The sequence below is a fragment of the Melanostigma gelatinosum genome (genome assembly GCF_949748355.1).
Source record: "Melanostigma gelatinosum genome assembly, chromosome: 3".
Classification (NCBI taxonomy): Eukaryota; Metazoa; Chordata; class Actinopteri; order Perciformes; family Zoarcidae; genus Melanostigma; species Melanostigma gelatinosum.
Window position 1 is genome coordinate 2,373,848 of NC_136636.1, and position 13,471 is coordinate 2,387,318.

General features: G+C 40.7%; 1 protein-coding gene across 1 annotated transcript in view; it reads right to left on the reverse strand.

Annotated features, from left to right (window-relative positions):
• Positions 1–13,471, reverse strand: part of rnf123 (ring finger protein 123) — an 88,663-nt gene that overhangs the window by 44,932 nt on the left and 30,260 nt on the right. The window contains exons 28-36 of the mRNA XM_079265624.1: positions 13,272–13,346; positions 11,226–11,313; positions 10,141–10,228; positions 9,103–9,187; positions 6,134–6,273; positions 4,646–4,702; positions 4,266–4,397; positions 3,979–4,054; positions 3,804–3,888 (exon numbers count right to left, since the gene is read on the reverse strand). Coding sequence (XP_079121750.1) covers positions 3,804–3,888; positions 3,979–4,054; positions 4,266–4,397; positions 4,646–4,702; positions 6,134–6,273; positions 9,103–9,187; positions 10,141–10,228; positions 11,226–11,313; positions 13,272–13,346 — 826 coding nt within the window. The remainder of the gene's footprint in view (positions 1–3,803; positions 3,889–3,978; positions 4,055–4,265; positions 4,398–4,645; positions 4,703–6,133; positions 6,274–9,102; positions 9,188–10,140; positions 10,229–11,225; positions 11,314–13,271; positions 13,347–13,471) is intronic.

Consider the following 13,471-nt stretch of genomic DNA (forward strand, 5'->3'; position numbering starts at 1 on the left):
TTCTGAAAGCGTCTTCAGGTACAAGGATTTTGGAGAACACTTCTTCAGCCCAAATAAGCTCGCAAGATGGATTCTATTTTTTGGTCTTTTGAGAGATGAGGCCCAGAGAGTTTAAACACTGACTACCGGTCACACAGGGCTTCACAGGTCACTATATTAATATATATTAATAAACATCAACGTGTAATAACGTAGTTATCTACGTTACGCTATGAGAGCGGTGAGAGGGAACTAGAACAGACAAACAATGAGCTCAAAACTCACGATAAAGCTTCAGCTGATCATTCGCTACCAGAGACACACGACACGTCTTTAGTCACTTCATCTTCTTATTATGAAAACACACGTTGACTTATTAAAACATGATGGATGCTGACGGCTCACGTCATTTCTGTGTATTCACTCTCGATGTTAACGTTTGTTCCGGTAAAAGTTTCCTCATCTACACAACATCCGTCGTCCACAATCACAACAGAAGCCGGCCGAGTAGACGAGAGGGAACCGGCTCGCACCATCAGGACACCGATGACAGAAGAGCAGCGGGTCAGACGATCACAATTACTCATTTATTCATTCATATGAGACTCACTCAGTGACGTTACTCAGACATCCACAACGAGGCTGGGAGATAAGGAGGAGCACGGCAAACTGCTGAGCCACAGCACATATTAGACGACGGGGGGGATCAATAGATATCCTGAAGCAGCGTCCGGGGAGCACAGTGGAATAATGAAACAGGTGGCGGCTGATAGCCTGAGCTGAATGTGAATGAAAAGCAACAAAAAGCTGATCTTTACAGGCTGTTGGTATGCAGAGCAGCGCTGGATCAAGTAGCACGAGGTGCTCCGATATGTGACACACGTGATCAGAGTGAGTTCACTCCAAAGAAAGGCCGAGCTTTCGGTTTTACATTCAGAGCGATCGACGGGAGCCGTTTGGTGTTTTCAATGATTCTTTTGTGTTTTTCACTCCACTTGGCTCACATTCAGTATGAATATCGTCTCATTCTCGTGACCGTACCTTTAAATATCCTCTGCCAAGTTACCAACAGCACCTCCGGTTCTGCCAGTGAAGCCGATGCTTCATGTGTTAAAGCTGCATTCTCTCTAGTGACCATCAGGGGGCGACTCCTCTGGTTGTATAGAAGTCTGTGAGAAAATGACTCTACTTCTCTCTTGATTTATTACCTCAGTAAACATTGTAAACATGAGTTTATGATCTCAATCTCTAGTTTCAAGTCTTCTTCAATACAGCATGATGTTCATTTAGTACATTATGGTCCATTTAGAGTCACACAGACCAGAAAGCAGGGGATGCTTTAGGGTCTATTTAAAGGTTTCGGGGTATTTAAGTAAAAGATCGGAGTACTTCTATAAACTATACTCTGCACTGTCTGTTAGAATAAAGAACACTCGTTAACCATAAATAACAGCTAACTGTATGCTTTAGAACGATATGAATTGCAAAAAATATATATTGTGTTTTTATTAAAATATACTCTTTACATAAAAAACATGATGCAGCACGACACTGCGCGTGCGTGTGTGTGTGTGTGTGTGTGTGTGTCTAACTGTATATCTTCCTTGTAAATATAATTTAGTTTTCATTTTTAATTTCTTTCTGCTTTTACATATTTTTCCTATTTAATTGCCTACTTTAATGTTTTATCCTATTTAAATATTTAGTATATTCATTTTTAAATGACTTGTGTTACATTACATTGTGCAATCCTGTATCGTACAACAGTGAGTGGATGTACAATAAATAAAAGACGTGCATGTCAAGTATGTTACATGATTCTAAAATGGCTGTTTTGTTTGCATCTCGATATAATAAACGCGTGTGTCGTGTTATTATAAAATCCCCTTTGATCTGATTTTACATAAAGAGAATCTGCACTTTACAGTCTGAGACCAGAGAACAAGAGATTCAGTCGCAGGATCTGATTCTGTCGGTCGGCACCAGCCGGCAGCTTTTATCGCCCGCTAATTCAATTTCCTCCAACAACACCCTGTGATACGCCCCACTGCGGTCCTCATTATGAGTGTGTGTGTGCGTGCGTGCGTGAGTAAAATATGTGAGAAAAATCTCTTTCCCACTTCAAGGAACTTAAAGGGGAACTTCGGCTAAAGTCTGCCGGTTCACAGTCGGCAGAGTTTGTCTAATATTTAAAAACTGGTCCAGTACTGAGCGAGACGGCTGCTAAACTGGCAGTAATGTCATCGTTCGGGCAGCTCCTCACCGTCAACGTGCGTCCAGCAAAAGTGCCGTTCTCCCCCCAAAGACTCAGATTGTTACCAGAAGTGTCTGACAACCAGAGACTGTGTATAAGAAGTGGACGTAGTCACCGTGAGGTCTCTCATTGGTTTGTGGACTGTCGTTCTGAACTTATTTGAATTCTACAATATGGTGTTATAAATATGCACAGCAGCTCAATTCAATTCAGCTATTGGCTGATCTGGAGTCAGGTGACGTAAATGGAGGCACAGACCAAAGCCCAGCGGTTCACGAGGAGCTAATAATGCTATATAACTGTAGCATTGAAGCACGGTGGACGCTAGGCTCTGAAAGAGACTACTTCATTTTTCATGATTTTTCATGTGACAGCAGCGTAGTTGAGAGGTAATTTGTTTGGATTCATGTCACCGGAGGAACAGCCTGTTAATTAAAGCTCAATCAAATGTTGATGAAAAGCCGGCAGTCACGGCTCCAACGCACCGCCGAAAATCTGTTCCTCTAATTAGTGTCTCCTCATCAAGCGACCAAATCCCCCGTTAGCTAAAGAAGCCGTTCTGTTCTGCAGCAAAGATCATCCAGACCAAACAAACAGCTGGCAGGCCTCCACTTCCACAGCTACAATACTCGAGTAAGAGCCTATTATTATTATTCAAGATTAATATCAGGATGCTTGTTCATATTATGCAGCAGGATAATGAGACACATCCGAGTTTCTACTGTGAATAAAGCTACCAGGCTCAATCAAGAAGTGTTTGGCTTCACTTTATCAAGAATAGATACACAATAGGGCCGACAAGCAAATAAAAACTTCATGGCTTCTCATCCCTACTCCCTGTGAGGTCAGAGATCTTCACTTTAGTGAGAAAAGGTGGAACCAGCGAATATTTAATCGACGATCGATTTGATTAAGTAGAAGAATTGGGCTCCGCGGCTGAAAGGACAGAGAAACAAGCAGCCAGTAGGGGTGGTGGGTCTTCGATTAACATCGATGTTTCACGTTAACTAAGAAATGTTAACGGAACGAGAAAGGCAGACGTGTGTTGTTGCACACGTTAGAACCCAGACTACGGACACATTTTTTATTTAATCAAGTGTTTCCTAATCATCAAGTATCGACGTTTAGTAACGAGCCGACCGGCCAACTGACGACGCAGCGCTTTACACTACTTCAGCAAAACAACTGGGTTTTCACACACACACACACACACGGAGTTTAACTTTCCATCAGGTAAAAAACCATAACTCGTGTTCGTTCAGACCATAACTACAAGAATCTCTTCACGTCAGCCTCAGAGATGTAATTCAGGAATTTCTGAAACACTACAACCACTAAAGAAAACACAGTTTGTATCCGGCAGCACTGCAGGTTTCTGTTCTCATCATCTTCAGTAAAATCACCCGAATAAACTCAGCGACCGACAAAGAACAAACACCACCAGAAAAAAATCACTTTTACAAAAAGCTTTTGAAACAAAGTAACCAAGAAGAAATCTAATGTCGTGAAACCAGTTACATCCAGACAGATACAACACCTGCTCAGGTGCATTGTGGGTAATAAAACTTACCCCTGTCTGTCTCCGTCCACCAGGATTCGAACCAGGATGCCTGTGACAGCCACCAGGATCGGGTAGTGGTCCACACTCTCCAGACCTGCAGCACACAAGTACTCAGTTTAGTTTGATTTTATTAGACGACAAAAAGTGTGTGTGTGTGTAGGTGTGTGTGTGTGGGTGTACGTACCTGGCAGTCTCAAGTTGACCACTCGATCAAACAGGTTCTTCTCTGCCGTCACTCTGTTCAACACCTGGTTCAACAACTGCAGAGGAACAGAAATACACAACGTCATGACAACATTCTTTCTGAATTACCTGAATCCAGGTGCGGTGCGTATCAGAGTCCAGGTGCGGTGCGTATCAGAGTCCAGGTGCGGTGCGTATCAGAGTCCAGGTGCGGTGCGTATCAGAGTCCAGGTGCGGTGCGTATCAGAGTCCAGGTGCGGTGCGTATCAGAGTCCAGGTGTGACTTACCTGAGCGAGCCGTCTGAGGAGGAGCTCTGCAGACGGACGGGACCAGTCCAGGAAGATCTCTGGAACCAGAGTGACGGTCATCTCCAGAACTCGCAGCAGACTGACAGACAGGTCGAAGCAGGTTGCACACACCTGGAAGAACACACGTTACGTCATGAAGCAACACACCAGGTGAGTCTGACACACACACACGAAACATTGAACAGTTTCATTGACGTTACACACGAGTGAATAGTTTCCACTGAAGCATGTTGATGATCACACTGGTGACGTACTCAGCGTTCCCACCGTGAACACAGTCTACTCTTCCCTCCGTATATTGAAACACGGAACAGCCTGAAGCTACGAGGCGGTTCCTTCCTCACGGTTTGTGTTCTCACCTTCAGCTGGCGAGTGTCCACGAAGTTCCTCTCTGGACGCTCGGCCGCCTGCTGGATCTGAGACAGGAAGTCAAAGAAACTACACGTTTGTGTCCGTGACCTGCAGCTTAAAGACACTTGAACATCCTCAACATGTTTGATTACTTGTCTTATTAAAATTCTGACAAACCTTTCAAAATAAAACCCCTGCTACGCTATACATAACACTAATAACTCCAGATGACACTTTAAATGAGACCAATTTTAAATCCCCACGTTGATTCACTTATTCTCTCGTTACATGAGGATTACACAAAAAATAAAAATTTAGTATTTTGTGATAAAATTGTTTGTAATATATTGGTATTGTCATATTTCATATCTTGTAAAAACATCTGGTCAATAATATTTTACGTAGTCATATCTGATGCATATTAATTCAATGTTCTCTGTAATATTATATAAGTGGAGGCTTCAAATAAGCCCAGTTGGTTTCTTGCCTCTCTGTTACGTTTGTGTATTTTATTTTGTTGTTAAAATTGTCCGGCCAGTAAATGAGTCTTATGCGTTGACGACCGACACCTCCGTAGTTTAAATCATTCCTCCGTCCTTCCACGGCTCGTTGGGTTCACAACAGTCTGGTGTCAAAACCAACTCAGAGGATGTGAAACGTCGAGGCTGCAGCGGAGGAATTATTAAATCCACCTTTATTCAGTAAATGTTGACTTTAGGACTTATTGGAAATGTTTGGATCACATGCAGGCACCACTGGAATCTAATAAGTCAAATAGTTTAACATGAATAATATTAGTGCAGCCCGACCTTTATGCCACCCGATGGGTTGGTCACACAAAACCATCCGAGAAGCAGCCACTGGGGATTGTTTGGTAAAGGGCGGGCTCTCTCAAAAAACACTGATGAACCATCCGTCAATCAAACGCTCACCGGAGACAGAGGGGAGAGGAGATAAAACACCGTTTACTTCTCCGGCACCTTTCCCCCGAAATCACCGTCCCCAGAAACTGTTCGGTTTAAAAAAGTAAAGTAAAGGACTTTTATCCGACCTTCTTAAGCTACTTAGTAGTTTTCTCTCGTCGACTATTCTTAAAATGCAACTTTAACCAAAAACATCCGGCGATTATATTCATTCGATTCATCAGGGTCTTCGTCTCATGAAGCAGGTTAACACGTAACGATCCGGCCAATATTCAAAATCAATATTTAAACGTTTGATCACAGGGTCTACCTGTAGCTTTCTATTTCTCCTGCAGCATTATTTATTGGTTAAACTATTCTCCGCACTGCAAGCATTTACATTGTATATTAAGTATTAGAATTAAGAGATGACAAAGCATCTTTAAATCGACAACAGTTTATTTATTTGCAGCTCAAGTGAAGCCGTTAACGCTTTGTTGAACGGTCAATGACTTCACCGTCAACAGTGGATCACCACACCTGGATGTTAAACTCCAGTGGAGACGCACATTGGAGGTGTGAACGCGTTCTCACCTCCTGGATCATGCCGATGAACTCGGAGAAAGCCCAGTTGAGCTGGTTCAGGACGCTGTTGAGGAACGAGGCGGCCATGTCTTTGTCCACGCTCAGCAGCTCCGCCATGTGTCTCTGCAGCAGCAGCGACGGACACGGCTCTGGACCAATCAGACGGGGAGAAGAGAAGGTGAACAAACCCGAGTGGAAGCAGAGGAGTCGATCACGCAGAAAGGTTTAAAGGTTATTAAGTTTAAGAAAGAAGTTCAACGTCCACAACCCAAAAGATCAGAACTCATTATTCTACACCATCAAACCCTTCCACTACATTTCCCAAATGAAAAGTACATAACACGTTAAACGTTCTTTATTATGTCATAACAATGCATCCTATGTGTCATAGTTCTATGAACTTTAATGTCTCCCATGTCATCTTATTACGAGCCTCTGTGCTGCCTGTAATAGTACCCGACTATATAGTAAAAAGGTTTTATTTAAACTAATATTCTAGTTGTTACAGTATTAATGCTCCGTGCTAATAACTGATCTCAATAACTTGTAACTCTAATCTTATATATTCTGTTGTCAGAGAGTAACAGACATCTCATCGCCTCTATTTCAGAAACTGCAGATTCTTACTATTTATGACGTCAATATTTCTCAAACTTGTGTTTTTATTTGTAAGATAATATTCCTGATCATTTCAAGACTTTAAAGTCAATTCACAGCTTCACGCTTACTCAACTCGTCAATCTTCACATCGTCATCCTGCTGAATTACTCACCAGCTGAGGTCAATTTTCAATAAGATTTACTCTGCACCATAGTCTCTAAAACCTAATCTGAAATTAGACAAATTGTCTCATGAATGTGATTTGAAGGACTTTCATTTTGAACTGCTACATCAGAATGTTCTGGTTTCTGTCTGAGTGACACCTTGAGGTGGTCTGCTATTAACCTGTCGTGAAATTATTTTGTATGGGATGACTTTTCCCACCTAACAAAAAAAATGTTCCTCCATTAAATATTTCAAAAGGAGCCTAAAAGAAAATCGAATTGCTGTTATGTAATAGCTTTTTTATGTATTATTGTTAATGTCTTTTTTGAGAGCGAGCGCGAGCGATATATATATCCCCTCAACAAACACAAGTCCACGCTTACTCTCACATGACATAATTACATTTTCTTTTGTTGTTTGTATTGATATTGTTAAATTTCATACCTTGTAAATACATCTTGTCAAAATATTGTACATAGTCATCTGATGCATATTCATTTTATGTTCACATTTTAAATGGATGCTTCAAATCAGCCCAGTTGGCTTCTTTCCTCTTCCTGCTCTGTGATATTATTTATCTCCGTTACATTAGTTTATTTCTATTTTGTTGTTTAAATTGTGCAAAATCAATAAATGAAACTTACATAATTATTAATGTACACCATCCCCCTTAAATAAAATGCATGAATAAAAGTGACGGATGAAGAAGATGAGGGTAAAGTCTACAACGACAGCGCAGGTATCAAAAGAGGAAACGAGGGGAGAAGCTTGAGGAGAGGAAACGGGGTCGACCCGAGAGGAAAGGGATTAACAGGACAGAGGAAGGACAAAGCAGAGGACGAGGAGGAAGACAAACAAGGAGACGAGGAGACGCTCTCCGGTAGGAGTCAAGTGTTCATTACATCTAATAATCCCAGATTGGTTTTTCCTCTCTGCGTCCCACAAGGATCGAATGTGAGGCGTGAAAGACGGTTAATTATCCGACACAGAGGTCACAAACACACACTCAGACGAACTTGTGCTGCTTCGTATTCTACTCCGTCTGCACCTCAGGAGGAGAGTATTGATGTACTTTTACTGCAACGTAGGTATCCCACAGCTGGAATAACAAGATCCTAAATACAAAATACATGATGACTGTTTGCATATTAATCTATCTGACTGTACAGAACGTAGTTAATGAAGTATTAATAGTCCAATAATATGCAAGTGCCAGCATTTATTTTTGATACTTTTTAAGCTACAATATTTACATGCAGGACTCTACAATCGAAATCTACTGAATCAGACGGAGGAGCTTCAGGTGAGACTGAAACAAGAGGAGAGCAATTTTACTAAAATAAATTTAAAAAAAGGGGATGAAAGCAGAATCAGCAGCGATGGAGAAAATAACTTACTTTGGAAACTAGCAACGGACAGATCCCCTGAAAGGCATGCAGACGAAAGTCAATTATCATGCAGGAGAAAGAGAAAGCAAAGAGGACGACGACACGGGGAAGCATGAAGAATACAACACGAAGACAAAACAGGCAAAATAAAGAGTGCAAAGAAAGACAAGATAAAGCCATAAAACAAGCATCCCCTGCTTTATGACTCTAAATGGAGCATAATGTACTAAATGAACATCATGCTGTATTGAAGAAGACTTGAAACTAGAGATTGAGACATAAACTCATGTTTACAATGTTTACTGAGGTAATAAATCAAGAGAGAAGTAGAGTCATTTTCTCATAGACTTCTATACTACCAGGGTAAAAAAAACAAAAACAAAAACACCAGCGTCTCTGAAGCTAACCGACTAACATCGTGCATCACTTTTGTTTCATGCATACAAAAAACTAGTTTGCCACGTGGCCTCCGTAAAACGGACTTGTTGTGTTTACGTGTAAACACAACAAGTCTGTGCACAGAATGAACTAAAGTACGTTGGATACTGTGAGAGAGGAACAGAACAAAGTTTCATGTTCTCTGTATTGTGTAATCTCCTCATTTCTGAATTAACTCTAATCGCTCAGCGTGCCAAACCAGACTGAACTTTATCGACAAACTCCAATTTTCTTTGTCAAAGATAAACTAGAAAATAAATTGGCTGCTGCTGTGATTTGACTTTTTAAAAACCATCAGGGACTCTCTCCTGATACAGGAACATGCCGGACAGCTTCACTCACACAAACAAACGGACGAATAAATGACGTAACAGAGAGACCACCTACTCTGCAGACTGGGCAGGTTGGCGTCCTCAGGTTTGGTTTTCAGCAGGTGAGGAAGACGAGTGTATCTGTATCCAAAACCACAACCCTGAGAAACAACAACAACACAGACGTTTGCTTTACAATAGTACCATCACGGTGTACAAATATACATTCAAGATGTTACTTAAAGTATTAGCATAGAAATATAGTTACAGTACAGTATATTATATTATTATTATTATTATTTATGCATTAATGTGTTGATTACTTTAATGTTGCAGCTGGTAAAGGTGGAGCTCATTTTAAGTACTATTTATACTCCTGGGTAGTTTAATCCAGAATAAAACAATCCTTCAATTTATTACATTTTCTGTTAATAATCTGTCAAATATAAAAAAGCAATACATATAAATATTCAAGTGAAGTACTATTAATGTTACTCGAGTATAGTACTTCATAAGAAAGGAAAACATTTAATATTGCTTGAGATAAATAAACTTCTGTCTTTCTGCTCCGTTCAGTATTCTGCTAAAAATACAATAAATAGTTTGTTTAATTAAAATGAGACGGATTTCACTCGGCGGTCCGTCAACGAGTCGTGCTTTCTTCCAATAGAAGCTGCGCTGTTTTCAACAATGTTAGCTAAATGAAAGTCCTGCATTCAGAAATAACACGGTGTTCTTGTGACGTAACGAGAGTAAGAGCAGAGGAGCCATGAGTGAGGAAACGTCTAATTCATGCAGAGGAAGATGTCTCAGAGCTGCTGTGTGAAAACCTGATTCTTGTAGATTACTGAACGCTTCTGAAGCGCTGCAGAAGGATCTATGTTTTCTGTTTGTACTTGTTTATGTACTGAAGTGGCTCACACAGATTCTGGTATTAAAAATATGCAGCGTTTCATATTAGACTGATTTTTTAAAAACGCTTTTTGAATAAAAAGAGTTCCGATTCATCTGAAAAAGTGTGAGTGAGTGAGTGAGTGAGTGAGTGAGTGAGTGAGTGAGTGAGTGAGTGAGTGAGTGAGTGAGTGAGTGAGTGAGTGAGTGAGTGAGCGCTCACCCTCCACAGTCTGACCAGGATCCAGTTGGTCTGGGCCCAGGGTCTCTGTTCGTACGGAGCCAGCAGGTTTCTCATCATGGCGACGCGTCTGAAACGTAATAATAAATAAAACCGAATGAAACTGCTGAGCGGAGGAAGCCGACGCCCAAAACAAGAGAGTCAAATGATAGCGTTTACAGAGAAGGAGATTTATAAAAACATCACGTCTCATTCTATCAGGAGAAACCCGTTTACTCAAACTCGGTCATTATCAGATTTACAAGATTCACTGCGATAAGAAAATAATAATATTTATACACTTTAATTATATTAAATTTACAATAGAGCAGATAAAAATAACAAAACAGATGAAACGCTAAAAATTCTAAATTAAATAAAACATTTTTTTTAAAGTGATTTAAAAGAACAAAGTGATCTCAGAGTGTTGAATAAAAACGTCATATAACCATGCTGAAAACAACAGTGGGTTTTATAACAGATTTCCTAGAAATAAGAAAGTCAGCAGTTCCTAGAAAGAAGTATGATGCCGTCGAGTACGATAAACACTTCCTGTACATATATCAAATGTTCTGTTGTCTCGATCCCGACAAAGATTTAAAAAAAAAGAAAAAAAAAAAAGAAAAAAAAAAAAAAAAAAAGAACGTACCATATTGGTAAAGCAGGATGTGCTTTGTTTCGAGGTAAGAGTTAAGAGTAAGAACGTAAGAAGTAATACTTTGGATTTGTTGCCTTCTGCTCATTAAAACACGTTCCGCTGGGTTGCAACTCAAATTCTACGTCTCTTTTCGTCATTTTGCCACAACAAGAGCAAAGCCACTGTGTGTTGACCCTAAATGCCATAACGAGAACTATTCAGGGGTATATTAAAGTAGTGTACTTAGCGGATGTGTTGTAGTGTGGTGGAATGAGGTACTTCTCTGTGTATTACTACAGTAGACGGAGGTTAATATCGGTTTGTGTTGCTGTGTGTCTTCGGTGAATCCTGTCAGAATATATTAAGAAATACCAAAAAGAATATTAAGAATGAAGAAAAGTGACCAATCATAAAGATCACGGAGAAGAGTTTTAAACCAATAAGCACTCACTGTTCCTCTGGGATCCTCTCCACTGCCCTGAGGGATTGTGGGTAACAGACGTAGCTGGCGAGAGCCTGCATCAGAGAGTCTTTGATGTCTGAGAGGACGAGAGGAAGAAGATTCTTTTAATTAAACACAGACTAGAACGAGAACTCTTCTACAGTAGCGTGGTACAACCAGAACTCTTCTACAGCAGCTTGGTACAAGGCAAGGCTAGTTTATTTGTATAGCACATTTCAACAACAAGGTAATTCAAAGTGCTTCACATAAAACCATTAAAAGCATCAAAACACAAGGCAAAAGAAAAGGAGATTTAAAAACAATTAAAGAAACAGTGTAAGAAATAAAATACAGCAGTAAAATGCAGAAATGCAGGAAATTGATTAATATATTAAGTGAATGTGGTTCAATTAAAGGCAGCAGCAAACAGAAAAGTCTTCAATCTTGATTTAAAGGAGCTGAGGGTCTCAGCAGACCTGCAGCTTTCTGGGACTTTGTTCCAGATATGTGGAGCAGAAACACTGAACGCTGCTTCTCCATGTTTAGTTCTGACTCTGGGAACAGAAAGTAGACCGGTCCCAGACGACCTGAGGGGTCGGGATGGTTCATAAGGTAGCAGCAGATCAGATATGTATTTTGGCCCGAAACCATTCAGTGCTTTGTAAACCAACAGCAGGATTTTAAAGTCAATTCTTTGTTGGACAGGAAGCCAGTGCAAAGACCTCAGAACTGGAGTGATGTGATCCACCCTCCTGGTCTTAGTGAGGACTCGAGCTGCAGCGTTCTGAATCAGCTGCAGCTTTCTGACGGACTTTTTACAGAGACCTGTAAACACACCGTTACAGTAGTCCAGTCTGCTGAAGATAAATGCGTGGACAAGTTTTTCCAAATCCTGTTGAGACATAAGTCCTCTAATCCTTGATATATTCTTCAGGTGATAGGAGGCTGCTTTTGTAATTGTCTTGATATGGCTGTTCAGGTTGAGGTCTGAATCCATAACTACACCTAGATTTCTGGCTTGGTTTGTGGGTTTTAACATCAGTGACTGAAGCTGAGCGGTGATTTTCAATTGTTCGTCCTTGGTACCAAAAACAATTACTTCTGTTTTATCTTTGTTTAATTGAAGAAAATTCTGGCACATCCAGTTGTTGGTTTGTTCAATGCAGTTACCCAGCCCTTGTATGGGATTATAGTCCCCTGGTGACATAGTTATGTAGATTTGTGTGTCGTCTGCATAATTATGATAACACACTTTGTTTTCCATAATCTGAGCTAGTGGAAGCATGTAGATGTTGAACAGAAGAGGCCCCAGTATTGAACCTTGGGGAACACCACATGTCATTTTAGTCAGCTCTGATGTGGAATCAGCTACAGACACAAAGTATTCTCGGTCCTTCAAGTAGGATTCAAACCAGTTAAGTGCTGTGCCAGAGAGTCCCACCCAGATGTTTAGTCTTTCTAGGAGTATGGCATGGTCGACCGTGTCGAATGCAGCACTGAGATCCAGTAACACTAAGACTGAACTTCTGCCATTGTCTATGTTTAAGTGGATGTCGTTGAAAACCTTAACAAGAGCAGTTTCAGTGCTGTGGTGCTGTCGAAAGCCTGACTGGAAAACATCAAAGCAGTTATTTACGGCCAAGAGGTTGGTCAGCTGTTGGAAAACCACTTTTTCAATTATTTTACTTAAAAATGGGAGGTTTGATGTTGGCCTATAATTTTTCATCGTTGCGGAGTCTAAACTAACCTTCTTTAGGAGTGGTTTAATAACTGCAGTTTTTAGGGCTTGTGGGAAGACACCTGAGAGAAGGGATGTGTTTACAATTTGTAAAAGATCAGTGGTCATGCAGTTTGAAATATTTTTGAAAAAGTGTGTTGGTAGAATATCCAAGCAGCAGGAGGATGACTTCAGATGTTGTATAATGTCTTCTAGGCTTCTACGGTCAATTGAATGAAATTGTGTCATGATATTTGAATGGATGTTTGATCGGGACAACACATAAATATAATCATGACAGACGTGAGAAAAGAGGCTGCAGTTGGTGTGTGTGTTACCTGTTCCCACTATACGTGGATCAGCAAAGTGCTTGGCGAGGATAGCAGCTAGTTGCGTCAGGGTTTCGTCGTAGCCTGAGGGCGAGAAAGAAACATGAAGTCGTGCTGACGAGCAGAAGAAGTTGTTCTGAACGATAAATCAATCTGTGCTCCTCACACCAGTGATGTCAAGAGAGGTCATGGATTGTAGATTGAATTAC